This window comes from Salmo trutta, chromosome 31, assembly GCF_901001165.1.
Source record: "Salmo trutta chromosome 31, fSalTru1.1, whole genome shotgun sequence".
In the NCBI taxonomy this organism is placed as follows: domain Eukaryota; kingdom Metazoa; phylum Chordata; class Actinopteri; order Salmoniformes; family Salmonidae; genus Salmo; species Salmo trutta.
In genome coordinates, this window is record NC_042987.1 from 17,938,906 (window position 1) to 17,965,849 (window position 26,944).

The window sequence follows — 26,944 nt, forward strand, 5'->3', positions numbered from 1 at the left end:
AAAATAAATGTTTTGCTCCATTAATCTATTTCAAATCTTCTCCCATTGATTGAGACAATTGTTCGGAAATGATCTGTGCTATGCCAAACAGTAGCAATCTAACGCCTATCAGCCAGCTGGAACAGAGTAATGGTCTGACTAGTCGATATTTTTAATAGCTACTGTAGGCCTGTCTTTTTTTTTAAATGTGAAATGTTTGTGAAGCTAAATGTTTGTATATATCTGCCCAGGGACTAAAGTAGTCTACAGATGAAAACTAATTGATGTGCATTGTCACTTTCCAAAAATATCATAAATAAATCACAAGGCTACATACAGTACATGCATCTTAAACACATCAAGGGAATAAAATGACCATCGGTTTAAAATATACACATACAAGAAAACCCCTATTCAACAAAGGAAAACCAGTTTTCAGCTAATAAAAATACAGCAGAGTAGACCTACAAGTGAGTGCCAAAAGGAAAATGTAATTTAGCTAGTAATATTGAAATAAAGTAAAGTTACGCATTTACACTGATATGAATGGGTTTGTATGTTTCCCTTTAAATATCAATACACTGATTAAAAACTATTAACAATGTTGTAACATATTTTAGTTTGAGGAAATCAGCCAATGACCATCAACAGAACCGGTTCCAGGCATAAGAGACATAAGCAGTCGCTTGGGGCACCCAGCAGCCAGGGGGCCCCAGACCCCCAAAAAATAAATGGTGCCTTCAGAAAGTTCACACCTATTTTCCACATTTTGTTGTGTTACAGCCTGAATTCAAAATTGATTTAACTTAGATTTTGTGTCACTGACCTACACACAATACCCCATAATGTCAAAGTGGAATTATGTTTTTAGAAATGAAAACCTGAACTGCCTTGATTCAATCTGTTATGGAAAGCCAGAATAAGGTCAGGATTAAAAATTTGGTTAACAAGTCACATAATAAGTTGCATGGACTCTGTGCGCAATAATAGTGTTTAACATGATTTTTTAATGACTACCTAATTTCTGTACACCACACATACAGATAATTGTAAGGTCCCTCAGCCTAGCAGTGCATTTCAAACACAGATTTAACCAAAGTCCAGGGAGGTTTTCCAATGTCTCGCTAAGAAGTGGACCTATTGGTACATGGGTAAAAAAATAAAATATTGAATATCCCTTTGAGCATGTGAAGTTATTAACTACACTTTGGATAGTGTATCAATATACCCAGTAACTACATAGATGCAGGTGTCCTTCCTAACTCAGTTGCCGGAGAGGAATAAAACCGCTCAGGGATTTCACCATGAGGCCAATGGTGATTTAAAAACAGTTACAGAGCTTAATGGTTGTGATATGAGAAAACTGAGGATGGATCAACAACATTGTACTTACTCAACAATACTAACCTAAATGACAGAGTGAAAATAAGGAAGCTTGTACAGAATTAAAAAAATATTCCTAAACATGCATGTCCTGAATACAAAGCGTTATGTTTGGGGCAAATCCAAACACCACACATCACTTAGTACCGCTCCTCATATTTCCAGGCATGGTGGTGGCTGCATTATGTTATGCGTATGCTTTTCCTCGTCAAGAACTATGGAGTTTTTTAGGATAAAAATAAACTGAACAGAGCTAAGCACAGGCTAAATCCTAGAGGAAAACCTGGTTCAGTCTGCTTTCCAGCAGACACTGGGAGACAAATTCACCTTTCATCAGGACAATTACCTAAAACACAAGGACAAATATACACTGGAGTTGCTTACCAAGACAACATTGAATGTTTCTGAGTGGCCTACTTGCAGTTTTGACTTAAATCTGCTTGACAATCTATGGGAAGACTTGAAAATGCCTGTCTAGCAATGATCAACAACCAACTTGATAGAGCTTGAAATTGTTTTTAAGAATAATGTGCAAATATTGTACAATCCAGGTGTCCAAAGCTCTTGGAGATCTACCCAGAAAGACTCACAGCTGTAATCACGGCCAAAGGTGATTCTAACATGTATTGACTCAGGGGTGTAAATACTTGTGGAAATTATATATTTCTATATTTCATTTTCAATAAATTAGAAAAAAAGATAGCTGAGATTTTTAATAAAATTTTATTCATTTTGAATTTAGGCTATTTAACAACAAAATATGTTCAAGGGGTGTCAATACTTTATGAAGGCACTGTATATATTTTTTTAAAGAACTCAGTCGGGGTTTCAACTTACTATTGAGAGTAAGAATAATAGAATACACCACGTTCAATTTTTACATTTCGTTGTGCATCAGCAATTGTTCTCGTTATGCAAGTCACTTACAGTCACTCAATTATTGCTTGTTAGTCTAGCCAGCTATCTAAAGTTGTCCGAATAGCGACCAGGCACGCAGGGCACATGCCCAGGGGCCCTGACCTCCAGGGGGCACACAATGATTTTGTTATTAATTCTCACTCAGATATTATATTAACATGGCATAAGTCATTACAAAATGTGTAGAATTCCAGGAAATTAGCTTTAAAACTGCAAAAATGTCACTCCACCCCATGGCAAAAATCAGTAGAATTGCAGGAAATTAGCTGTAAAACTGAATTTTTTTCTACAATTGCAATTTCAGAAACTTGCTTTAAAAATTATCCATTGCAGCCATTTTTAATCTCAATATCAAATCATTTCTGGGTAACAAATAAGTACCTTATTGTGATTGTTTTAAATTAAAATGTCCAAAAAGAAACAAAAATTGCTTCTTAACAAAGAGCAATTTCTCAAGAAAGAATTTCATTAGTACTGTCTGGGAGTGGTCTGAGTGGGGAGGGGAAATCTGACAATGTGCTGTTATTGGCAGATTTGGAACCCTTTCTTATTGGTCTATTAACTCATTTACCGCACGGTGAGGTCACCATGGAAGGCCAAAAACTCAAACAGCTCTTACACTAAAAGGGTATTATCATCATGTTCACAGTATTATTTGTATTTGTATTAAGGATCCCCATTAGCTGCTGCCATGCTGGGATCCAAAAACATTAAGGCTTTTATATACAATTTAATATAATACATTTAATAAAACTTTTCACAACACATTAAGTGTGTTCCCTCAGGCTACTACTCTACTATCACATCTAATACAAAATCCATCTGTAGGTGTGTAGAGTGCATGCCACATCATGTGTATTGGTGTCTGTGCCTGTGTGTGTGTGTGTGTGTCTCTTCACAGTCCCCGCTGTTCCATACGGTGTATTTTTATGGTTTTTTTTTATTGGATTTTACTGCTTGCATCAGTTACCTGATGTGGAATAGAGTTCCATGTAGTACTGTGCGCCTCCCATAGTCTGTTCTTGACTTGAGGATTGTGGAGAGACGTTGCAGTCAACATTATTCCAACCTCCTAGTGTAGAAATATATATAAAACACTGGGCCTTTAAAACAGCAAAATGTTCTCTGCAACCCATGGCAAAATGTGTAGAATTGCAGGAAATTAACTTTAAAACCAAAAAAATCTCCCCAATTTACAGTGCCACAAGGCCACGTGATGAGTAGTAGCATAGGATTTGTGCATTCAGATGGTCTACTACTGTAACAGCAACAGGACATTGGACATTCATGTCATAATCTGGAAGCAACCTAGGCACTGCTTAATTTATAATGAAGTGTGGCTTACCCAATGGCATACCCAGTTCTGCATCTGAACCCTTTCCCATCACATGGGAAAGAATAAAGATGTGATTGTACTATTTAGATAGCACTGACATTGATAGATTTCCCCCCCCCCCCCCCCCAATACACTTTTCCCTGGTAAAAAGTTGCATTTGCCTCCCAGCAGCAACTACTGAACATATTTGATCTGGTTGAAAACACACTAATACAGTCCAATAGTCTTAACTATTCCTGCATTATCGCTCCAGGAAACTCTTACTGTAAACGATACATTGCAAACTTGATGGCACATTCATTATTAAAAAAAAAACGTAAGTCAACTGAAAAACACATTGCAGTGAACCATCACAGTGCTGTGGAGATCAAGATGGCTTCTCTAAAGGGAGCCGTTTCCAGCTCCTTCTACCCCAAACACAAGCTAGGCTGGATGTATGGTGGAGAAAGGGTGCTGTCACAGTGGGGTCACCTCCTCCCTCATGGAAGCCAGAGCTGAATGAATACGCACGTGGAGCCTGTTCTCAAAGTCATAGCCAGCATAGTCCTCCTGTACAAACACACGTCATTACTACATCGCATAGAAATATTCACAAGTGCACATACTGGTAAGAAAATATCAAATAATATAAAAATCCATATTATGGATGACTGTCAGACTTGATTGATTGATCATTCCAAATACTGCAGCTGAAAGCTACACGTTCCCAAAAACGAGGATACACTCTTGGCCCATACTGTAGAAGTGAAGTTCCACTGTACCTTGGCTTGGAGCATCAGAGCTCTGCCCTTCGCTTCAGACTGAGAAGAGAAGAACACAATCTCAATCAACTACCGCATTAAGCAACATACACTTTCTCTCCTCGGGGTTGACACGTTGCGCGATCCCCCATATGCAGTGCTCACCTCAGGGCTGTCCAGTAAGACACAGCCTAACTCGTAGATGGAGTAGGGCTGCACATAGGAGTTGTATTGACAACCCATCTCATCTCTGGCAGCCAGATGGAAGCACTGCAATGTTCAATGACATAATAAAGAGTAGTAAACATTCACTATTCTAACTACATTAATATTTGTAGATAAATACTATATGTGTACTTTGTTTTCAATACATATAAATATGGTGAGGAGACAGAACCTGAATGGAGTCGTTCATGTTGCCGAGACATCTGTGTATGTCACCAAGGAGCAGGTTTTTCAGGCCGGCACATGAGATGTCATCTAGTTCCTGCAGAACTAAGAGGAGACACAAACAACCCACTGAATTTCCTTCCAGATTCACAGGAATTCACTTTCATGGCACCACCACAACTTCTCAGCGAAAGCTCAATAACCACGCTGACTGAAATTGAAGCAGATCCTGGAAGTGTTGTGTGTGATGTCCTGCATAGCCAAAAGAGAATAGGCTATAATTGAGTGTGCAGCAACCGTGGTGGTTGGGACTGGGAGTTTGATCATGTGCATGACTATTGCAGAGACCGTATTAAGTCAAATTCCACGGGACCGTTGAGTCGCGGTAATCGCCTCCTAATGCGATCTGTACATGAATGGCGCTGATGCGTTTGTAGTACCCAACTTGCTAATGGCTGTCAGGTCCTAAGGGCCTAGTGCTCTATTGTCCCTCCATCAGGTCCTAATGGCCTAGTGCTCAGCACTCTATTGTCCCTCCATCAGGTCACTAATGGCCTAGTGCTCAGCACTCTATTGTGCCTCCATCAGGTCCTAAGTGCCGGGTGCTCAGCGCTCTATTGTCCCTCCATCAGGTCACTAATGGCCTAGTGCTCAGCACTCTGTGCCTCCATCAGGTCCTAAGTGCCGGGTGCTCAGCACTCTATTGTCCCTCCATCAGGTCCTAATGGCCTAGTGCTCAGCGCTATATTGTCCCTCCATCAGGTCCTAATGGCCTAGTGCTCAGCACTCTATTGTCCCTCCATCAGGTCCTAATGGCCTAGTGCTCAGCGCTCTATTGTCCCTCTAATCACTCTGACATCAATGCAAATACCACAGAAAATCACATCCCATGAAAAACAGTATCATGCACCGTTAGACTACATTGTTTGACATCGTGATGATCAATTTGAAGAAAGAAGTTCAACAACAGATCGAAACAGTGGAAAACATGGTCGTTGTGGATCTTGTTTCAAAGCCAAACAACAAAATGGACAGCGCTTTCTAAGGTGAAGATTAATTAAAAGCATTTAAGACATTGCATGTAGATCACGAAACGCATAGAGCTTACAGTATGCAAAGGCCTATGAGCCCAAGCCTGAAAAAAACCCATTAAAATAATAGTTGTGCCTAATAACCTACACTGCATATTACGCACGGCAGAAACACACTTTGCTACATCATTGGTCTAGCCTATACTCCAAAATTAAATCGTTTTTTTTTGTTCTTCATAATTAATAGGCTAACATTTAGCTACAGAATCTCTCACCACCATGCGTTTCCATCTCCTCCTCGCTCTCCTTCATTCCTTTCTCGAGCGCACAGAGAGGGGCTGTCAACAGTTTAATGAAATATATTACACTAGGTTTCCCATATTCAGCACTGGGTAGCTTCAAGAACAGGGTTGGGGAGCCCATGGCATACAGCGTTTGGGCAGAATATCACCTGTCACGCAGCGAGAGGCTGCTCTTCAAACATTGGTGATGCGTGGAGTGAAGTGTTGTTATAAGCCCATACATTTCTATATGCAACCCCGTGAAAGCAGAGTTCTGATTGGGATCCTCTATATAGTGGCAACCAACTGCTACTATGATTATTTCTCAGCTATTAATACTAAGCACATTTCTCCGCTGCAGAACCAGAGTAGCCTACCTGGCATGCTTGAAAAAGGAAGCGCAGGAGCCTCCATACGCTACTGGAGTGCAAACGGATGACAGGTCTTTTTTCCCCTGCCCCTGTTTGATAACGGCCCATTCTAAATCGAAATGACTTTAATATATTTAAAGCCAACATTAAATTGAGAAAAGTCTGATGGGTGAGAATATGATCACTTCATGGGAGAACAGCGTGCATCATGGAGCGTATTTCTGGTTTGATTTGTAAGACGTTCTAAGGTTTCTCTCTCTAAATGTAGCGTATAGGACCTGCTTCAAATGATCACTTTTATGCTCAACGTAGCCACTTCACATGTGCACTCGTTCGGGGGATGAGAAAAACATCCCTTCTATTTTATTCAGCTAAGCTCAATTGTATTCTTCTTCCTATAAAATCATATGATATAAAATAATGGCATGGGATTTATAAGCACATCTCGTCTGCTAAATGAACTAGCTTACAGCTTAGGCTGCCATTGGCATGGCACATAGCCAGATATCATCTTCTGAGTCGGCCTGTATGTTATTCTGTTCTTCTGAAATACATTTTCTTCACATCATAATGTTTCTTTAGACCTGCCTAAAATAAAATGGATTCATTGTGATGGTATATATTAAATAGATTCAGACTTTTTATTTTTTAAATGTTCCAAAAGGTGCTCATCAGTGACTTGTATGCGGAGGCCTGGAGATGCTAAAAGTGTTTACATTCATTTACGGTCAATTACCGTGAGACGGGCAGTAACTTGCACGAGTTACCGGCTGATAAAATGTAATCAGCGCCACAACGCTATGTATAAGGGGTCTGTCTATGCTTGTGTTGATGTAGTCTGTGTATGGTGTTTCCTGTACGTTTTCACAGCGTACCTTGGATCATGGTCTGCAGCTTAGAGGTGGAGCAGTTAGGCAGGGCCTTCCACAGGTAAAGCACCTCGATCACAGCCAGGATACACAGCTCTCTGGATGGGGCGTGTTTGCTTAGCCCCTCCGCCTGCACACACACAGGCGCACGTTTACCATCTCAGCCGAGAAGCAGAATTCTACTCACTACATAATCAACTGCCAATTTTCCTCCATACAATTACTTCAGATCACCTTGGAACTGTGTGACTCGCAAAAGGATTTCTACTCACTGGAAGTAATAATTCACATGGATATCTATAGAAATGTGCTGTTGCCAGTCCCACGCTCACCCTCTGCATAGAGAACTGTTCGATCTGATTGTTGTTCCGTTTCAAAAGCTTGTGTACGTCCTTGAAGACAGCGGCAGCTCCCTCCAGATCTCCTGACGCTCCCTGGCACACTATAGTGGACCACAAACACAGAGCGATGTCCAGGCGTTCGAGTCTACAGGGCATCTCAACAGAAACATATTACCGTTACCAGAGGATGTAAGCCATTATTGCTAATAGTTCAGAAGCTTTTCATTTAGGTGAGTTAGCGTTCCCAGTTATGGAACTTACTTGACTTTTGAAGAAAAACAAGAGGGCGTTCTTCTAACCCCGCCTCTAATTACATGACTTCTAACCTCTGCCCTCTCACCTCCAGTTAGGTAGGTGTAGTAACACTGGGACCAGCGTGACTCAGTCGCCAGACGCTGAAAGGCCTTGTAGGCTTCACCGCACTTCAGCTCGATCATACTGCACCACCCTGAGAGCAGAGAGAATGAAGTGTCACTCAGGAACAACAAGGTAATGGTGTTATATACGTTAAGAGTTGAGGTAGAAGTGAGGAAGCAAAAGCATATCGTACCTATTTCATACAAACAAACATGCTGGATCTCCCTCTGGTCTGTAGCCAGCTCTAAGGCATTTTGGAAGGACGTCAAGGCACTGTTTATCTGGCACTGGATGAGTTGGGGACAGGGGAAGATTAGGACAAGGCACACACTACAGCCAGAGTTGTAGACACAGGTTTCCTTGTGGTATCTGTCTACTTCTATCTAGGTTGTGTCGAGTAGTGTACACTGCAGCACAAGAAAATAGGTGCTATTATTGGCGACATTTAGGTTGAACCACTTCATTTAAATTGTGTTTTAAAACATTTTCTCTACTGAACATGGCCCAGGTCCTTACCTCCAGACGCTGCACCCTGCCCTTGAAGAATATGAAGAGGGAGGAGTTAGGGTATATGGGCTCCTTTCTCTGGAGGATAGCCTTCGCCTCCATCAGACCGGCCTGTGTGTCTGAGCCGTCAAGGGTAAAGAAGGGTTGCACTACCGTATGGTACCACAAGAGGGCCAACCTGCCACAGGGGGAGAGAAACCACCGTTATTGACAACAGTGAGAGGAATACCAGTGAAAATCAGCATTAAGAGAATCAGTCAAGAAACCAAGACATATCACAGCTGTCGGTAAACATATGACTCATTTCGAGTTGAACAGCCTGCTACCACACTCCGCAGATACGTCAGCTGAAAACAAAATCAATCAAAATTCTGCAGAATCAACCGTTGCAAGCAGCTTAGATGTGGAAGCAACAGCACTTGAAAGTCCAAGACAAATTTCCCTTCAGGCAAAGTTAATCTTATCTTAAATGTTGAACATGTGTCTTCCTAAAATAAATACAATCTTTGTTCTCTGCCAAGGCATTGAAGTTCAACCAGGACAGGGGCCACAGCCAGCTTCTCTCTATTATTAAAGCAGTTAATCTTGGCCCCTGGCAGAGTGCTAATGGGTTTCAGGTCTGGTGAAGGCTGTGGTTTTATCCCAAATGACAACCTATTCCCTATATAGTGTACTACTTCAACCAGAGCCCTATGGGCCCTGGTCAAATGCATTGCACTACGGACGGAATAGGGTGCCTTGGGGGACACACCATGTGTCTTCTGCCTCCTGCTGTGGATGTGTGGGCAGAATCAAATAGCGGAGAATTTCTAATCAGTATGGTGGTGACTCCAGTAATAAATAAGCTGTTCAATATGAATCACTGATATTCCCGAGGGCTCCCGAGTGGCGAACCAGTCTAAGGCACTGCATCTCAGTGCTAGAGGTGTCACTACAGGCCCTGGTTCGATTCCAGGCTGTATCACAACCGGCCGCAATTGGGAGTCCCATAGGGCAGAACACAATTGGCCCAGCGTCGTCCGGGTTAGGATTTGGCAGTAGGCAGTCATCGTAAATAAGAATTTGTTCTTAACTGACTTGCCTAGTTAAATAAAAGGTTAAAAAATAATAATAAATATTCAGAGCCAGCTAAGCTGCATACCTTATGTAGGGGAAACAGGCCAGAGACCTCTCTCTCAGGTCTGCTGGTTCTTTTCTCTTCCCAAATAATCACACTACTCTGTCTAGTCCATGTATAGGCTACATTACGTAGGATTACTACATATATTTTCTATCACTAAATACATGGTCACCATGTGCATATGAAATATTTTGATTGAGATAAATTATTACACAGCAATGACCCCAAACACAGTTCAAGCCAAGAAAGTAAAATAAACCAACACGAGAGAACAACAATAAACACACACCCTATGGCCGGTAGTGGTACACCTACTCACGTAGCTAAGGGGGCCTTCATGTCCTTACTTTCACTGGCATACGCAAGGGCGGACAGCCCCTGGTGACGGTCGCCGGGGAAACCCAGAAGGTTGACGATCTTCAGCAGGTGCGGCGGTATCATGGAGATGCACAGGTGGAACAGGCCGTAGCCAAAACTGACCGAGCCCTTAAGCCGGGCTAGGGCCTCCGGGCTCACCCCATTGGTCTTCTGGGTTGGGAGCTTGGCCGCGCCGTGGTTGGCCTGGTCAGTGGATGGAGAGGGAGACACCTGCTGGTTGGAGGACCTCTTCTTGCTGCACTCCTGCAGCTGGCTGATGTCGCTGTAACACTTGTTGTACATCTTCCAGGCTTTGCGGAGGATCCAGCCTCCTCTGATGTATGCTGGGTGGGTTTGGGAGAGGGGAAATCCATGAGATATGATTAATATAAAGCAGCCAGATGTTAGAGTACTGAGAGACATGGTCTAGATACCAAGGTCCATTATAGCAAATCACTTATTGAGCATGCATTATAATCAGTACACAAGATATTGAAACAGAGCTCCGATCTTGTAAACCGTACCAGTGAGTAGCCACAACACAGTGCTGTCATTTAGTCTAGTAGTAGCAGCACAGCCGAGCCGTCAAGCAGTCAGCTATAAGCCTACACGCAGGTCAAGGTAGAAGTGATGAGGCGTCTCACCTGACAGTTCCTGTTTGATGAAGGAGAGGACAGCGAGGTACACCTGGCAGTCTGCCACAAGGATCTGTCTCTGGAGGCGGTCTACCATAGCCACCCCTGACCTCTGGGGGTCCTAGAGGAAGGCCAAACACACAGAGCATGGTGATGTCAACATCTAAAATGTAGAGCAAGGCCAAACATACAGTTGATGTCGGAAGTTTACATACACCTTCGCCAAATACATTTTCACAATTCCTGACATTTAATCCTACGAAAAATTCCCTGTCTTAGGTCAGTTAGGATCACCACTTTCTTTTAAGAATGTGAAATGTCAGAATAATAGTAGAGAGACCGATTTATTTCAGCTTTTATTTCTTTCATCACATTCCCAGTGGGTCAGAAGTTTACATGCACTCAATTAGTATTTGGTAGCATTGCCTTTAAATTGTTTAACTTGGGTCAAACGTTTTGGGTAGCCTTCCACAAGCTTCCCACAATAAGTTGGGTGAATTTTGACCCATTCCTCCTGACAGAGCTGGTGTAACTGTGTCAGGTTTGTAGGCCTCGCACATGCCTTTTCAGTTCTGCCCACAAAGTTTTGATGGGATTGAGGCCAGGGCTTTGGGATGGGCACTCCAATACCTTGACTTTGTTGTCCTTAAGCCATTTTGCCACAACTTTGGTAGTATGCTTTTGCGACTAAGCTTTAACTTCCTGACTGATGTCTTGAGATGTTGCTTCAATATATCCACATAATTTTCCATCCTCATGATGCCATCTATTTTGTGAAGTGCACTAGTCCCTCCTGCAGCAAAGTACCCCTACAACATGATGCTGCCACCCCCATGCTTCACGGTTGGGATGGTGTTCTTCGGCTTGCAAGCCTCCCCCTTTTTCCTCCAAACATAACAACGGTCATTATGCCAAACCGTTCTAGTTTTGTTTCACCAGACCAGAGGATATTTCACAAAAAATTACGATCTTTGTCCCCATGTGCAGTTGCAAACTGTAGTCTGGCTTTTTTATGGTGGTTTTGGAGCAGTGACTTCTTCCTTGCTGACCGGCCTTTCAGGTTATGTCGATATAGGACTCGTTTTACTGTGGATATAGATACTTTTGTACCCGTTTCCTCCAGCATCTTCACAAGGTCCTTTGCTGTTGTTCTGGGATTAATTCGCACTTTTCGCACCAAAGCACGTTCATCTCTAGGAGACAGAACGCGTCTCCTTCCTGAGCGGTATGACGGCTGCGTCGTCCCATGGTGTTTATACTTGCGTACTATTGTTTGTACTGATGAACGTGGTGCCTTCAGGCGTTTGGAAATTGCTCCCAAGGATGAACCAGACTTGTGGAGGTCTACAATTTTTCATCTGAGCTCTTTAGATTTTCCCATGATGTCAAGCAAAGAGGCACTGAGTTTGAAGGTAGGCCTTGAAATACATCCACAGGTACACCTCCAATTGACTCAAATGATGTCAAAAAGCCTATCAGAAGCTTCTAAAGCCATGACATCATTTTCTGGAATTTTCCAAGCTGTTTAAATGCACAGTCTGCATAGTGTATGTAAACTTCTGGCAAACTGGAATTGGGATACAGTGAATTATAAGTGAAATAATCTGTCTGTAAACAATTGTTGGCAAAATGACTTGTGTCATGCACAAAGTAAATGTCCTAACCGACTTGCCAAAACTATAGTTTGTTAACAAGAAATTTGTGGAGTGGTTGAAAAACGAGTTTTAATGACTCCAACCTAAGTGTATGCATGTAAACTTCCAACAGTACATCTGTAGCAAGGCCAAACACAGCACTGTGAGAGAAGATGATGTCAACTTGACATTGGCAGACCGCAAGACAAGTCAGGCGTGTGTGGATAGAGGAGGTGGGAGGTGCTACGTACAGGTATGAGCTTCTCTGAGGTTAATTAGGTGTGCGTGTACAGATTGTATTTCACTTACACTCCTCCTGATCTTGTTTTTGATTGTCTCGATGACCCCGGCATTGTCTCGCTCACAAAGTCTCTCAGTGGCTCTGAGGTCATCAAAGGCTGTCTGCATCTTCTCCTCCTCAAACGTCATCATGGCATTCTACACACACAGGCAGATTCATACAGTACCAGTCAGGGCCTTGCTCTCATTCTAGACAGTATGGTAGTCTTGGCGTAATGCCTTATCATGTACCAACACTATTGTTTGAAAGTAGGCTAAACAATTATCCTGTCAGCAACAGACATTTGGTCAAATATATTGGCACCCTTGCACTATACAATGGAGTGGAATGTTCTGCTTTCTCTTGTTGAAAGTTTATTTTTTCACCCCTTAGGCACCTGAAACTTATATTACCACAGGTAAGAAACTACACAGTAAACAAGAATCAAATTAATTTCCACGTTGAATAATTTAGTTTTTTTTTTTTGGGGGGGGGCTCCTGTGCAGTTGTAAATCAAATAATTACACGTATGAACACTAAACATCTTCTCAATTTCAACTTATTTTAGAGGAAATAGTGAAACGTGCAAGGCTGCCAATATATTTGCCCTCAACTGTATAACAATGAAAAGCACAGCTAGACAACCAACTATTCATCCTGGACTTACCAGACTAACATTTCCTCTACCGTGATCATTTTCAAAGATGTGCACAAATGTATTCCCTGTCAGTATTCAAACCCACCGTGAGCCAATTATATCAGGTTGGTGAATCACCCGCCAGCCGCGTGTGATGCACAGCAAGGTTAGTGCTGAGGATATCCCAGGTGTGCTATTATTGTGTGACCTTCAATTCATTCAGTCTATCTGCACTGCAAAATGCACTATGACAAGGTCTATGTATGAAATAGAGATGTACTGTGAAAAGCCAACTATTGAACTAAAAAGGTTGGCATTCAATAAAACGTACAACATAACAGACTGTAATACAGACCTCTTCCTGTTCTTCACTCCAATAGAATCCAATTGTCTGCATTGCAGAGTATCAAATGAGAATATCAGTGGAATTTGGGAGACGTACAGTAATTCAGTAAGAAGTTGACCTCCTCTGACCTCTCCACCCCTACTCACCAGGAAGCTGACAAAACTGGCTCCGAAACTCATCAGTGGACTGTGGGTCCTAGAAGAGAGATGGAGACAGATAGATGGTTGCGGTAAGGCTAAAACAGAACCGTTCCTTAAGAGAGACAGCCAGGGCAGGTAAAGTAGGGTGAGAGCTATAGAGTTGTTTCAAGTCAAAACGTAGGTATCCTCCAGCAATACCATCTGGACTTCTTCATTGTACAGAGCGTATGAAGACAGCGCTCAAAAGGTGGCAGAGTCGGGCTAAAGTAATTACTCAAATGTGATTTGTAAGACTGCTCCAAGAGGACATTTAATAGTAGTCACATTCACGTCTCAAAGTCTGGATGGTTATTCACTTCCAAGAATGTACAAGCCTAAATTCTATACATTTAATTTAAGCTGACAGTATAGAAATATGGGAGGATGAGGGTGTCAACATTCAGTTCCCTTCATCTCTTATGACAGCTCAGAGCTCAACATAATTAGTGGGAGAAGTGACATTTGGCCTATCAGCAGGAGACAAAGCTGTGTGTGTGTGTTTGAGGATCTAACTAAGCCTGTTGCGTTTACTCTGTATTTTTCCCTTCAAAGTCCCAAAAATGGCCTGGTCTAAATTATTCCAAATTCAGAAGAATTCAAATGTATTTGGCTGGAGGCAGGTGATAGTCATTTACTAAGTCATTTCTCTCACCTGTGGTAAGTTGCAGGTGCCTACAGAGTAAAAATACCAATTCAACCAGTTTTGAAAAGTGAAAAGAGAACATTTTAGGCCCAAAAGACTCCTTAATAACAGCTTCTACCCCCAAGCCATAAGACTGCTGAACAATTAATTAAATGGCCACCCAGACCATTTGCATTGACACCCCCCCTTTTGTTTTACACTGCTGCTACTCATTCTTTAGTCTATGCATAGTCACTTTACCCCTACCTACACTGCATTCGGAAAGTATTCAGACCCCTTATCTTTTTCCACATTGTTTCATTAAAGCCTTATTCTAAAATGTATTCATGTTTTTCCTCATTAATCTACACACAATACCCCATAAAGACAAAGTGAAAACAGGTTTTTAGACATGCTTGAAAATGTATTAAAAAACATAAGTATTCAGACCCTGTGCTATGAGACTCGAAATTGAGCTCAGGTGTTTCCATTGATCATCCTTGATATGTTTCTACAACTTCGAGTTCACCTGTTGTAAATTAAATTGATTGGACATGATTTGGAAAGGCACACACCTGTCTATATAAGGTCCCACAACTGACAGTGAATTTCAGAGCAAAAACAAAGCCATGAAGCCGAAGGAATTGTCTGTAGAGCTCCGGGACAGGATTGTGTCGAGGCACATATCTGGGGAAGGGTACCAAAAAATGTCTGCAGCATTGAAGGTCCCCAAGAACACAGTGGTCTCCATCTTTCTTAAAATGGTGGTTCCAAATTCTTCTAAGAGCTGGCTGCCCGGCAAAACTGAGCAATCGGGGGGGGGGGAAGGGCCTTGGTCAGGTAGGTGACCGAGAAACCAATGGTCACTCTGACAGAGTTCCAGAGTTCCTCTGTGGAGATGGGAGAACCTTCCAGAAGGACAAAAATTGCTGCAGCACTCCACCAATCAGGCCTTTATGTAAAGGCAGTAAAAGCCACATGACAACCTGCTTGGAGTTTGCCAAAAAGGCACCTAAAGGACTCTCAGACCATGAAAAACAAGATTCTCTGTCCTAATGAAACCAAGATTGAACTCTTTGGCCTGAATGCCAAGCGTCACGTTTGGAGGAAACCTGGCACCATCACTACGGTGAAGTATGGTGGTGGCAGCAGCATGCTGTGGTGATGTTTTTCAGCGGCAGGTACTGGGAGACAAGTCAGGATCAAGGGAAAGATCCTCGGAGCAAAGTACAGAGAGATCCTTGATGAAATCCTGAGCGCTCTGGTGCAGGTTCTCAGACTGGGGTGAAGGTTCACCTTCCAACAGGACAACAACCCTAAGCACAGAGCCAAGACAATGCAGGAGTGGCTTCGGGACAAGTCTGAATGTCCTTGAGTGGCCCAGCCAGAGCCCGGACTTGTACCCAATCGAACATCTCTGGAGAGACCTGAAAATAGCTGTGCAGCAACGCTCCCCATCCAACATGACAGAGCTTGAGAGGATCTGCAGAGAAGAATGGGAGAGACTCTCTAAATATAGGTGTGCCAAGCTTGTAGTGTCACACCCAAGAAGCCTTGAGGCTGTAATCGCTGCCAAAGGTGCTTCAACAAAGTACTGAGTCAAGGGTCTGAATAATTATGTAAATGTGATATTTCAACATTTTTTTTTTATACATTTGCTAAAATGTAAAAAAAAAAAAAACTGTTTTTGCTTTTTTATCATGGGGTATTGTGTGTAGATTGATGCAGATTTGTTTTTAATCAATTTTAGAATAATGCGAAAACGTAACAAAATGTGGAAAAAGTCAAGGGGTCTGAATACTTTACACATGCACAAATTACCTCAACTAACCTGGCATCGGTACCCCCAGTATTTAGCCTCATTATTGTTATTTTATGTTACTTTAGTTTATTTAGTAAATATTTTCTTAAAACTGCATTGTTGATTAAGGGCTTGTAAAGTAAGCCTTTCACCTGTTGTATTCGGCGCGTGTGACAAATAAAATTTGATTTGATTGTACTCCATTGTAAAGTGCAACGGTGCCAATAGCCTGGAAACCCGACATTGAATTTAATTTACAGTGGCTACAGAAAGTATTCAGACCCATTGACTTTTTCCACATTTTGTTGTGTTACAGCCTGAATTTAAAATGGATTCAAATTAGATGTTTTTGTCACCGGCCTCCACACAATACCCATAATGTAAAAGTGGAATTATCTCTGTATCCCTCACATACAACTATCTGTAAGGTCACTAAATTGAACACTGAATTTCAAACACAGATTCAACCACAAAGACCAGTGAGGTTTTCCAATGCCCCGCAAAGAAGGGCAGCCATTGGTAGATGGGTAAAAAAAATTAAAAAGCAGACAATATCCCTTTGAGCATGGTGAATTTATTAATTACACTTTGGATGGTGTATCAACACACCCAGTCACTACAAAGATACAGGCGCCCTTCTAACTCAGTTGCCGTTGAGGAAGGAAAGCACTAAGGGATTTCACCATGAGGCCAATGGTGACTTTAAAACAGTTACAGATTTTAATGGTTGAGGCTGGATCAACAACATTGCAGTTACTCCACAAAACTAGCCTAATTGATAGAGTGAAAATAAGTAAAAATATTCCAAATCATGCATCCTGTTTGCAATAAGGTACCAAAGTAAAACTGCAAATGTGGAGAAAAAAAAAATGCGACAAAGAAATTAACTTTATGTACAGAATACAAAGGGTATGTTTGGGGCAAATCCAACACAACACCGAGCAAAACGTTTCATATTTTCATGCATGGTGGGGGCTGCATCATGTTATGGGTATGCTTGTCATTGGCTAGGACGAGGGAGTTTTTTTCTTCTTAAGGCACCAATTCTACGTTGGGCATAACTGAGTGTTTGGATCAGGAAAGTTTCCTCTCACGACCTCAACAAGCCAGAACCTTGAATAAAATTATATTTAACTTGCTTTACTGGTTATCCGTGTGGTTGGTCATTTTGCAGGTAGGAATGCAAGACAATATATCCACAGGAAAATACAATTACAAACTTTTCAAAGCACTGGTAGTGCGTTCAGAAGTTTCTGCACATGCTTCATGTGAAGCACTGTGTAAACACATGCACGAGCTTGGCAAGTATGCATGCTTCTCATGCATATGCATTTTCATCTTGTGCGCATACCTCAGGTGACAGAAATCTGTATGCATTCCTACCTGCAAAAAGGACCAACCACACGGGATAACCGTTAAAGGAAGTTTAAATATACATTTTATTCAACACGCTATCCTGATAATTTCAATGTAATGATTTGGTTGCTGATGAAATCTGACAAGTGAGGAGGTACTGTGAACAGTTTGGGAACACCAACTTGTTTGCTCTCGGAGTGTAACCTTTGTTCAATAACTGACATGACGGGAATGGGTGTGGCCTGCTTTGTATGGTATAGGCCTACAACCCAACCACTGCTAACTCAGATCTTTGCCACGTTCAAGACAACTCGGGAAACCCAGAGTTAAAATGTGCATACTTTTTTTTGAGTATAACTTCTTATTGGTTAATTCTGATACTTTCCAATTGGGAAACTCGGACCTCATCTTTCTACAACGAGTTTCCAAGTCAGACATTTCTGAGTTTCCAAGTTGTCTTGAACACAACAACAGTCTTCCCAACTGGTGTGGGATCTTAGCTAAAAATCTCGTTTGAACAGGTTCTTTGACAAAGTACAGCTGTACTGTAAAAATCTCAAAATCTATTTTTTATTTCAATTATCTCTGTAAGATATATCCCTAGTCCAGATTGGCTTGCTCATCACAACAATCCTCTCAAACTTACAGTATAGAGAAGTGATAAGGATATGAGCATATTGCAAAAGTGCTTGGAGTCAACACTTCTGCATTGATTTGAGGGAAAGAGAAAACACTTCATATTAGAGAGAACTGCAAATAAACACTGAATGACAATGTCTCTTCTGCATGATAAAAGAGATGTCTGTAGCTAGTTAGCTGCAGGGAGAAACAAAGCAATGTATTAATCAGCTTTATAGAGCCAGTGAGCAGGGAAAGGGGCGTCTACAAACTATGACACAGTTGTGGAAAAGAGAGAGAGACAGTGAGAGCTTGCAGGGGTGACGGCAAAACGCTGCTTTCGGCTGTGTAATGGCTGACTTTCACACTTTATAGAGTTATGACCACAATATGACATTAGACGTACGTATTCCCTCAGTGGCTCTCTCCTCCTGATCTGGTTCAGTTAAGGATACATAGCAGTAAAAGTGTTTGTTGGACTTAAACTGGTGTGCACACACATGCGTATGCACAAACAGTGGAGGAGTTTAAAGTGACTAAAATGTGACAGAAGTCCCACCTGTTTTGAGACCCACATTTTCAGCAAAAATAAACATTAACCAAATAATTACTTTATATATATATATACACACACTGCTCAAAAAAATAAAGGGAACACTAAAATAACACATCCTAGATCTGAATGAATGAAATAATCTTATTAAATACTTTTATCTTTACATAGTTGAATGTGCTGACAACAAAATCACACAAAAATAATCAATGGAAATCCAATTTATCAACCCATGGAGATCTGGATTTGGAGTCACACTCAAAATTAAAGTGGCAAACCACACTACAGGCTGATCCAACTTTGATGTAATGTCCTTAAAACAAGTCAAAATGAGGCTCAGGAGTGTGTGTGTGGCCTCCACGTGCCTGTATGACCTCCCTACAACGCCTGGGCATGCTCCTGATGAGGTGGTCTCCTGAGGGATCTCCTCCCAGACCTGGACTAAAGCATCCGCCAACTCCTGGACAGTCTGTGGTGCAACGTGGCGTTGGTGGATGGAGCGAGACATGATGTCCCAGATGTGCTCAATTGGATTCAGGTCTGGGGAACGGGCGGGCCAGTCCATAGCATCAATGCCTTCCTCTTGCAGGAACTGCTGACACACTCCAGCCACATGAGGTCTAGCATTGTCTTGCATTAGGAGGAACCCAGGGCCAACCGCACCAGCATATGGTCTCACAAGGGGTCTGAGGATCTCATCTCGGTACCTAATGGCAGTCAGGCTACCTCTGGCGAGCACATGGAGGGCTGTGCGGCCCCCCAAAGAAATGCCACCCCACACCATGACTGACCCACCGCCAAACCGGTCATGCTGGAGGATGTTGCAGGCAGCAGAACGTTCTCCACGGCGTCTCCAGACTGTCACATGTGCTCAGTGTGAACCTGCTTTCATCTGTGAAGAGCACAGGGCGCCAGTGGCGAATTTGCCAATCTTGGTGTTCTCTGGCAAATGCCAAACGTCCTGCACGGTGTTGGGCTGTAAGCACAACCCCCACCTGTGGACGTCGGGCCCTCATACCACCCTCATGGAGTCTGTTTCTGACCGTTTGAGCAGACACATGCACATTTGTGGCCTGCTGGAGGTCATTTTGCAGGGCTCTGGCAGTGCTCCTCCTTGCACAAAGGCGGAGGTAGCGGTCCTGCTGCTGGGTTGTTGCCCTCCTACGGCCTCCTCCACGTCTCCTGATGTACTGGCCTGTCTCCTGGTAGCGCCTCCATGCTCTGGACACTACGCTGACAGACACAGCAAACCTTGCAACAGCTCGCATTGATGTGCCATCCTGGATGAGCTGCACTACCTGAGCCACTTGTGTGGGTTGTAGACTCCGTCTCATGCTACCACTAGAGTGAAAGCACCGCCAGCATTCAAGTGACCAAAACATCAGCCAGGAAGCATAGGAACTGAGAAGTGGTCTGTGGTTACCACCTGCAGAACCACTCCTTTATTGGGGGTGTCTTGCGAATTGCCTATAATTTCCACCTGTTGTCTATTCCATTTGCACAACAGCATGTGAAATTTATTGTCAATCAGTGTTGCTTCCTAAGTGGACAGTTTGATTTCACAGAAGTGTGATTGACTTGGAGTTACATTGTGTTGTTTAAGTGTTCCCTTTATTTTTTTGAGCAGTATATATAATATATATATATATATAATCTCACACACAGTTGAAGTTTACATACACCTTAGCCAAATACACTTAAATACACTCAGTTTTTCACAATTCCTCACATTTAATCCTAGTAAAAATTCCCAGTCTTAGGTCAGTTAGGATCACCACCTTATTTTAAGAATGTGAAATGTCAGAATAATAGTAGAGGAAATGATTTATTTCAGCTTTTATTTCTTTCATCACATTCCCAGTGGGTCAGAAGTTTACATACACTCAATTAGTATTTGGTAGCATTGCCTTTAAATTGTTAACTTGGGTCAAACGTTTTTAGGTAGCCTTCCACGAGCTTCCCACAATAAGTTGGGTGAATTGTGGCCCATTCCTCCTGACAGAGCTAGTGTAACTGAGTCAGGTTTGTAGGCCTCCTTGCTCGCACACGCTTTTTCAGTTCTGCTCAAATGTTCTATAGGATTGGGGTCAGGGCTTTGTGATGGCCACTCCAATACCTTGACTTTGTTGTCCTTAAGCCATTTTGCCACAACTTTGGAAGTATGCTTGGGGTCATTGTCCATTTGGAAGACCCATTTGCGACGAAGCTTTAACTTCCTGACTGATGTCTTGAGATGTTGCTTCAATATATCCACATCATTTTCCTTCTCATGATGCCATCTATTTTGTCAAGTGCACCAGTCCCTCCTGCAGCAAAGCACCCCCACAATACGATGCTGCCCCCCCCGTGCTTCACGGTTGGGATGGTGTTCTTCGGCTTGCAAGCCTCTCCCTTTTTCCTCCAAACATAACGATGGTCATTATGGCCAAACAGTTCTATTTTTGTTTCATCAGACCAGAGGACATTTCTCCAAAAAGTATGACCTTTGTCCCCATTTGCAGTTGCAAACTGTGGTCTGGCTTTTTTTAATGGTGGTTTTGGAGCAGTGGCTTCTTCCTTGCTGAGCAGCCTTTCAGGTTATGTCGATATAAGACTCATTTTACTGTGGATATAGATACTTTTGTACCGGTTTCCTCCAGCATCTTCACAAGATCCTTTACTGTTGTTCTGGGATTGATTCTCACTTTTCACACCAAAGTACGTTCATCTCTAGGAGACAGAACGTGTCTCCTTCCTGAGCGGTATGATGGCTGCGGGTTCCCATGGTGTTTATACTTGCGTACTATTGTTTGTACAGATGAATGTGGTACCTTCAGGCGTTTGGAAATTGCTCCCAAGGATGAACCAGACTTGTGGAGGTCTACAATTTGTTTTCTGATGTCTTGGCTGATTTATTTTGATTTTCCCATGATGTCAAGCAAAGAGGCACTGAGTTTGAAGGTGGGCCTTGAAATACATCCACAGGTACACCTCCAATTGACTCAAATGATGTCAATTAGCCTATCAGAAGCTTCTAAAACCATGACATCATTTTCTGGAATTTCCCAAACTGTTTAAAGGCACAGTCAACTTAGTGTATGTAAACTTCTGACCCACTGGAATTGTGATACAGTGAATTATAAGTGAAATAATATGTCTGTAAACAATTGTTGGAAAAACTACTTGTGTCATGCACAAAGTAGTCCTAACAGACTTGCCAAAACTATAGTTTGTTAATAGGAAATTTGTGGAGTGGTTGAAAAGGCCCTTTCTGGGCACCGTTTGTCACCGTTATAGTGCAATTAATGTATTGTTTAGTGTTGTGTAGTGGCTTTGCTGGCATGCATCCTACATTTTGTTTTTGCCCCACCAAGATTTACATGCTAAAATCACCACTGAATCACGTTGACAGTATCCCTTTTGATTTAAACATTACTTTACATACATGTTTGCCCATGGAAGAAGTGGTCAGAAAGTTACATTTTGGACCTGAATGCCAAAACATTTAGTTGGACCATTTTGCATACCCCACCATACCGTGAGACATCCATGTCATCACTGGAAAAGGTTGAGTTTTATATCATTTCAAAGCTTACAAACAATGTTATCAATCTATTTCATTATTTATTAAAAACAATTCTATATTTTTAAACCTTTAATGTCAATTAACTAAATTACACACACTCATTTTTTCTCTCTTCATATTCACATATGTTGTAGCTTTGACTACAATTCAGTGGTTCCCCAACTTCTTATAGTCCCGTACCCCTTCAAACATTCAACCTCCAGCTGCTTACCCCCTCTAGCACCAGGGTCAGCGCACTCTCAAATGTTGTTTTTTGCCATCATTGTAAGCCTGCCACACACACACACTATACGATACATTTATTAAACATAAGAATGAGATTGAGTTGTCACGACCTGGCTTGTGGGAAGTGACAAAGAGCTCTTGTAGGACCAGGGCACAAATAATAATAATCAATACTTTTAATGTTTATTTAACCATCTTACATATAAAACCTTATTTGTTCATAAAAAATTGTGAATAACTCACCACAGGTTAATGAGAAGGGTGTGCTTGAAAGGATACACATAACTCTGCAATGTTGGGTTGTATTTGAGAGTCTCGGTGTTAAATCCTTTTCCACACACAGTTTGTGCCTGTATTTATTGTTCATGCTAGTGAGGGCCGAGAATCCACTCTCACATAGGTACAGTTGCAAAGGGCATCAGTGTCTTAACAGCGTGATTTGCCAAAGCAGGATACTCTGAGTGCAGCCCAATCCAGAAATCTGGCAGTGGCTTCTGATTTTTTTTTTATTCACAGAACTGCTTGTTCCAATTTCGATGAGGCTCTCTTGTTCAGATATCGGTAAGTGGACTGGAGGCAGGGCATGAAAGGGATAACGAATCCAGTTGTTTGTGTCATCCGTTTCGGGGAAAGTACCTGCGTAATTACACACCCAACTCACTCAGGTGCTTCGCTATATCACATTTGACATTGTCCGTAAGCTTGAGTTCATTGGCGCACAAAACAAAAACTCATACAATGATGGAAAGACATGTGTGTTGTCCTTGTTAATGCAGACAGAGAAGAGCTACAACTTCTTAATCATAGCCTCAATTTTGTCCTGCACATTGAGTATAGTTGGAGAGTCCCTGTAATCATAGATTCAGATCATTCAGGGGAGTAAAAACATCACCCAGATGGGCCAGTCGTGTGAGAAACTCGTCATCATGCAAGTGGTCAGACAAGTGAAAATTATGGTCAATAGAGAACTTTAAGCTCGTCTCTCAATTTAAAAAAAAAAACATGTCAATACTTTGCCCCTTGATAACCAGCGCATTTCTGTATGTTTAAAAAGCATTACATGGTCGCTGCTCATATCATTGCATAGTGCAGAAAATACACGAGAGTTCAGGGACCTTGCTTTAACAAAGTTACCCATTTTCACTGTGGTGTCCAAAACGTCTTTCAAGCTGTCAGGCATTCCCTTGGCAGCAAGAGAATGCCTGACAGCGGATGGCATCGGTGGATGCTGCAGTGTGGCGTCGGGAGCAACTGCTTGCACGCACGTTACCACTCCACTATGTCTCCCTGTCATGGCTTTTGCGCCATCAGTACAGATACCAACATGAGCAGCAGCTACGTTTGGCTACATACGGACCCTTAGTGGAATTCCCGCGAGAGAGTAACGGTTAATGTGATTGGATGTTAATTATTTGACTAGGCTACCTGTATTTGACATTGTGCTGTTATTTCGCAAGATGGTTTAATTTTATTTTGGGCAGTGCAACGAGGCTACTCAGGCGAGAAAAAAAAAGTGAAGACATTTTTGACATGTTAATCACATTTTTATTTGCTGTACCCCCGACGGCATTTACTTTCCCAGTTTGGGAATACCTGGACTACATCATCTGAGTTTTTGTGTTGTTGTGCCAGCCATAGGTTGAGACAACATGCTTTTGAATACAGGGTGGTTGTCATTTCAATCATAGAAATAGTATTCATAGAATGGACCTATCCCTTCAGACCACTTCAATTTAGCCGGTACGTCATTACAATTTTATTGACATTTATACTTCTAATTACTACCACAAAGAAGATCACTGGTCCACCCACTGTCTTAAGTCAACTTAAATGGTCATGTCTATTCTCTTATCTATATTTCAATAAGTTTCCCAAGGAGGATTGACAGTATAATTTTAAAAAGATATTCCCATTCAAGTCTACATTCTGCGTGGACCTCCGACCATCTTTGTGGTACCATTTATAAGTTTACATTTCAATTGTAAATCCATTTTAGTACATTTATCAGCCAAAACATGAGACACATGTTGTATTCAATAGCTTGTCTCAACTGATGGCGAGCACAACACAACAATTCTAGATGTAAAATAGGGTTTCAACTACAACATATGCGTATATGAAGAAAAATAAAAAGAGTTAACGTCAATTATCTAAAAACGCGTAATGTACTTTTTACTCCATACATTTTCCCTGACACCCAAAAGTACTCGTTACATGTTGATTGCTTAGCAGGACAGTAAAAATGGTCAAATTCACGCACTTATAAAAGAGAACTTCCCGGGTCATCATACTGCCTCTGATCTGTCGGTCTCACTAAACACAGTCGTCTGTAAATTATGTCAGAGTATGCCCCTGGCTATCCGTGAACTTAAAAACATCTAGAAAATGCCTTCTGGTTTGCTTAATGAAGGGACTTTGAAATGATTCACTTTTACTTTTACTTTTGACACTTTTTTAGCAATTTCATTTACTTTCTATACTTACATTTCAAACCAAATAATTTTACTGAAGTAGTATTTTACTGTTAATGTTCTATTAAGGTATCTTTACTTTTACCCAAATATGACAATTGGGTACTTTTTCCACCACTGCATATTGGCTTATACCCTATAGGCCTACTAATCAGTTTCACGTGGACTTCCTCAATCTGAAAAAATAAACAAAGCCCGGAAATAACTATACAGCATAAACATTTATAGGATAACTCTTAGAATTCAAATCTTCCCCACATCAATTAACCAATGAAACAGTATATTAAGTTAATTGTTTACGGCACAGCACCGTCTAACCTGTATTTTCTGAAAAGTTCATCGCTCTCCTTGAATCCGTTGTTAAGCAGCATGTTTATTCCTTTAAATGCCAACTCTGCATCGTCAATCTGTTCCGTCTCCCCATGTTGTCGTGATGGTTCTAGGTCCGCCATCGATCCCAACGAGTATGTTTAGTGTCAAGAACTGTTAGCCAAGTTCCTATGCAGCGCGCTTCGCCTTTCGAAGCACAACACACCGGAGAAATGGAAGCGACAGCGGCAGTCTAGACTGGTCGAGAGGCGGTGCACCTCGTCTCGCTGCCGCTACACTGGGCTTCTACAGTAGCTCACCGCCCACTTCGAACTAACAATTGACACTATCGCATGTTCTTATCACAAATTACAGTTTAATTTGATCAAAGGTGTTTGAGGTAGCTACAATAATATCCATGGTTTTCTTCAGCGTTGTGTGTCTTCCGCTCTGTGTTGGAGTGCGTTCCCAAATAATAGAGGAAATGGAAATGTCTTCTTGCCGCCAGTGATTCAGCCAATGAGCGTATAGTATGTTGAAAATAGCGTTTAGAGGCGCTAGATATTATCAAAGATTTCACATGTGAAAATGAAGCATATGTTTTTATATAACATATTAGCCAGTGGGAAATATGTCCTAGTTTCTATATATCAACTACTTTGCAATGTCAAAATTAACAGACTAATGAACAATGAAAAAATGCTGTAGTACTGGCTTCGAGGTCCAGAGTTGAGTTGAGGGCTGCAGGCTATTGTATTCAACGGTTGCACATGAAAGATAAACACCAAGTTCAAAACAAATACAAGCATTTACAACTGACAAAAATAGGCAACAAAATACAGACCGACGGACAGACATGATTAACCCACTCACAAATGTTGAATGATATCAGTGGTCAAAAGGCAGGAATGCATACATGTAAAGTAAATGGTAGCTGATGTAACTGTCAAGAGTGAATACAACATCTGCACCAAAGTGTTTATTAATGGAAAAAGGTAATCAAGAATTATACAAAATGATATACAAAGCTTAGTTTATACTGAATACAAATGCAATGTAAAGTGTTGGTCCCATGTTTCATCAGCTGAAATAAAAGATCCCAGGAATGTTCCATACACACAAAAAGCTTATTTCTCTAAAATATTGTGCACAAATTTGTTACATCCCTGCATTTCTCATTTGCCAAGATAATCCATCCACCTGACAGGTGTGGCATATCAAGAAGCTGATTAAACAGCATGATCATTACACAGGTGCACCTTTTGCTGGGGACAATAAAAGGCCAGACTAAAATGTGCAGTTTTGCCACACAGCACAATGCCACAGATGTTTTAAGCTTTGAGGGAGCGTGCAATTGGCATGCTGACTGCAGGAATGTCCACCAGAACTGTTGCCAGATAATTTAATGTTAATTTCTCTACCAAAAGCCGCCTCCAATGTTGTTTAAGAGAATTTGGCAGTACATCCAACCGGCCTCACAACAGCAGACCACGTTTAGCCACGCCAGCCCAGGACCTCCACATCCGGCTTCTTCACCTGAGGGATCGTCTGAGACCAGCCGGACAGCTGATGAAAATATTTCTCTCTAATAAAGCCCTTTTGTTGGGAAAAACTCATTCTGATTGGCTGGGCCTGGCTTCCCAGTCAGTGGGCTTATGCCCTCCCAGGCCCACCCATGGCTGTGCCCCTGCCCAGTCATGTGAAATCCATAGAATTTATTTCAATTAAGGTTA

The 26,944-nt window shown here is 41.8% G+C and overlaps 1 protein-coding gene across 2 annotated transcripts; it reads right to left on the reverse strand.

Moving 5' to 3' along the window:
• Positions 1-3,889: 3,889 nt before the first annotated feature.
• Positions 3,890-26,363, reverse strand: LOC115169661 (tetratricopeptide repeat protein 39C). 2 transcript variants are annotated; one of them, XM_029725517.1, is made up of 15 exons: positions 25,221-26,363; positions 13,659-13,707; positions 13,522-13,557; positions 12,559-12,687; positions 10,625-10,736; positions 9,943-10,324; positions 8,513-8,681; positions 8,190-8,283; positions 7,980-8,087; positions 7,631-7,740; positions 7,305-7,428; positions 4,754-4,851; positions 4,522-4,626; positions 4,378-4,416; positions 3,890-4,165 (listed from the first exon to the last, which is right to left on the reverse strand). In XM_029725517.1, exons 1-15 carry the CDS (start codon positions 25,352-25,354, stop codon positions 4,073-4,075), a joined length of 1,782 nt encoding a protein of 593 aa, XP_029581377.1. In that variant the 5' UTR covers positions 25,355-26,363; the 3' UTR covers positions 3,890-4,072. The 2 variants fall into 2 exon arrangements, with proteins under 2 accessions (XP_029581377.1, XP_029581378.1); XM_029725518.1 differs by lacking the exon at positions 13,522-13,557.
• Between the last annotated feature and the right edge of the window lie 581 nt (positions 26,364-26,944).